The 926-nt window shown below is 49.9% G+C and overlaps 1 protein-coding gene across 1 annotated transcript; it reads left to right on the top strand.

The window, feature by feature from the left end:
* The first annotated feature begins 302 nt into the window (after nt 1–302).
* Nucleotides 303–704, top strand: LOC112892654 (histone chaperone ASF1-like). The gene has a single exon (XM_025959787.1). The coding sequence runs from the start codon at nt 303–305 to the stop codon at nt 702–704; it is 402 nt and encodes a 133-aa protein (XP_025815572.1).
* Nucleotides 705–926: the final 222 nt, after the last annotated feature.

Below are 926 nucleotides of genomic sequence, written 5' to 3'. Positions count from 1 at the left end.
CAACTCGAGTACGTAGATCGGTACAAAACAAACTCTAGGTCAATAAGAACTAAATGAAAGCAATAAGCACAAGACATAATAGATTTGTTTCCGAAGTTCACTCCCACTAAGGAAGTTACGTCTTCATTGAGGAGCTCACAAAGAGCCGGGTCTTCCTCTAACCCTTTACCTCACTCAATTAACCAGAAAGGAGGATTGAGTCACTTACTATGAAATCCACAAAGGATGGGTAATACAAACTTCTCGGGGAGCACATACACGAGAGGACGCTAAATTGGGCGACACTAAATGTGAATTGAAGGATGAGGATGCTTCAAGTGCTAAATAGCACTCGTGGGCCGCCTCATCCGATCCATCATCCTCCGGAAGTGCCCGACCAGGAAGAGCCCGAACAGTCGGAGGATTTACGCGAGTTCGTGGAGATCGAGGATGATGATGATAACTACTACGGCTACCACGAAGGAGGCTGGGTGGATAGTGATACTGAGGAGGAGCCCATGGAGCTGCCTGAGGACCACCCAGACGCTATAGGTGACAGCAATGAGGATGCTGCAGGAGGAGACGGTGCCGATCCAGGTGCTGTAGAAGGAGACAAGGCTGAAGATGGTGATGATGACCCAGCTGCACCTGATGGTGGTGACGAGGATCTAGATGATGATCCAAAGCCAGCCAACACAGTAGACCAACTGCCACCAATCGCCTAGACTTTGCTGAAGGTCCATTACCAGTACTTCTCTGGAGGGCCATGCAGAGAATCGGCTTCCCACTAATGCCGTGCTATGAAGCCTGCTTGTACAAGAATGCTCAGCAGGAGGAGGAGTGGTTAGTGGCAGCAGTGATCAGTGTTCCAAATTAGAGGTATGGCAGCCGGATGGAGTACTACAAGCACTTTGATGATGTGCCCGGGAGGACTTTGGACGCAGGGA

The sequence above is a fragment of the Panicum hallii genome, chromosome 5, assembly GCF_002211085.1.
Source record: "Panicum hallii strain FIL2 chromosome 5, PHallii_v3.1, whole genome shotgun sequence".
NCBI classification, from domain to species: Eukaryota; Viridiplantae; Streptophyta; class Magnoliopsida; order Poales; family Poaceae; genus Panicum; species Panicum hallii.
The sequence above is the reverse complement of the archived record's forward strand: the minus strand, read 5'-3'. Positions and strand labels throughout refer to the sequence as shown.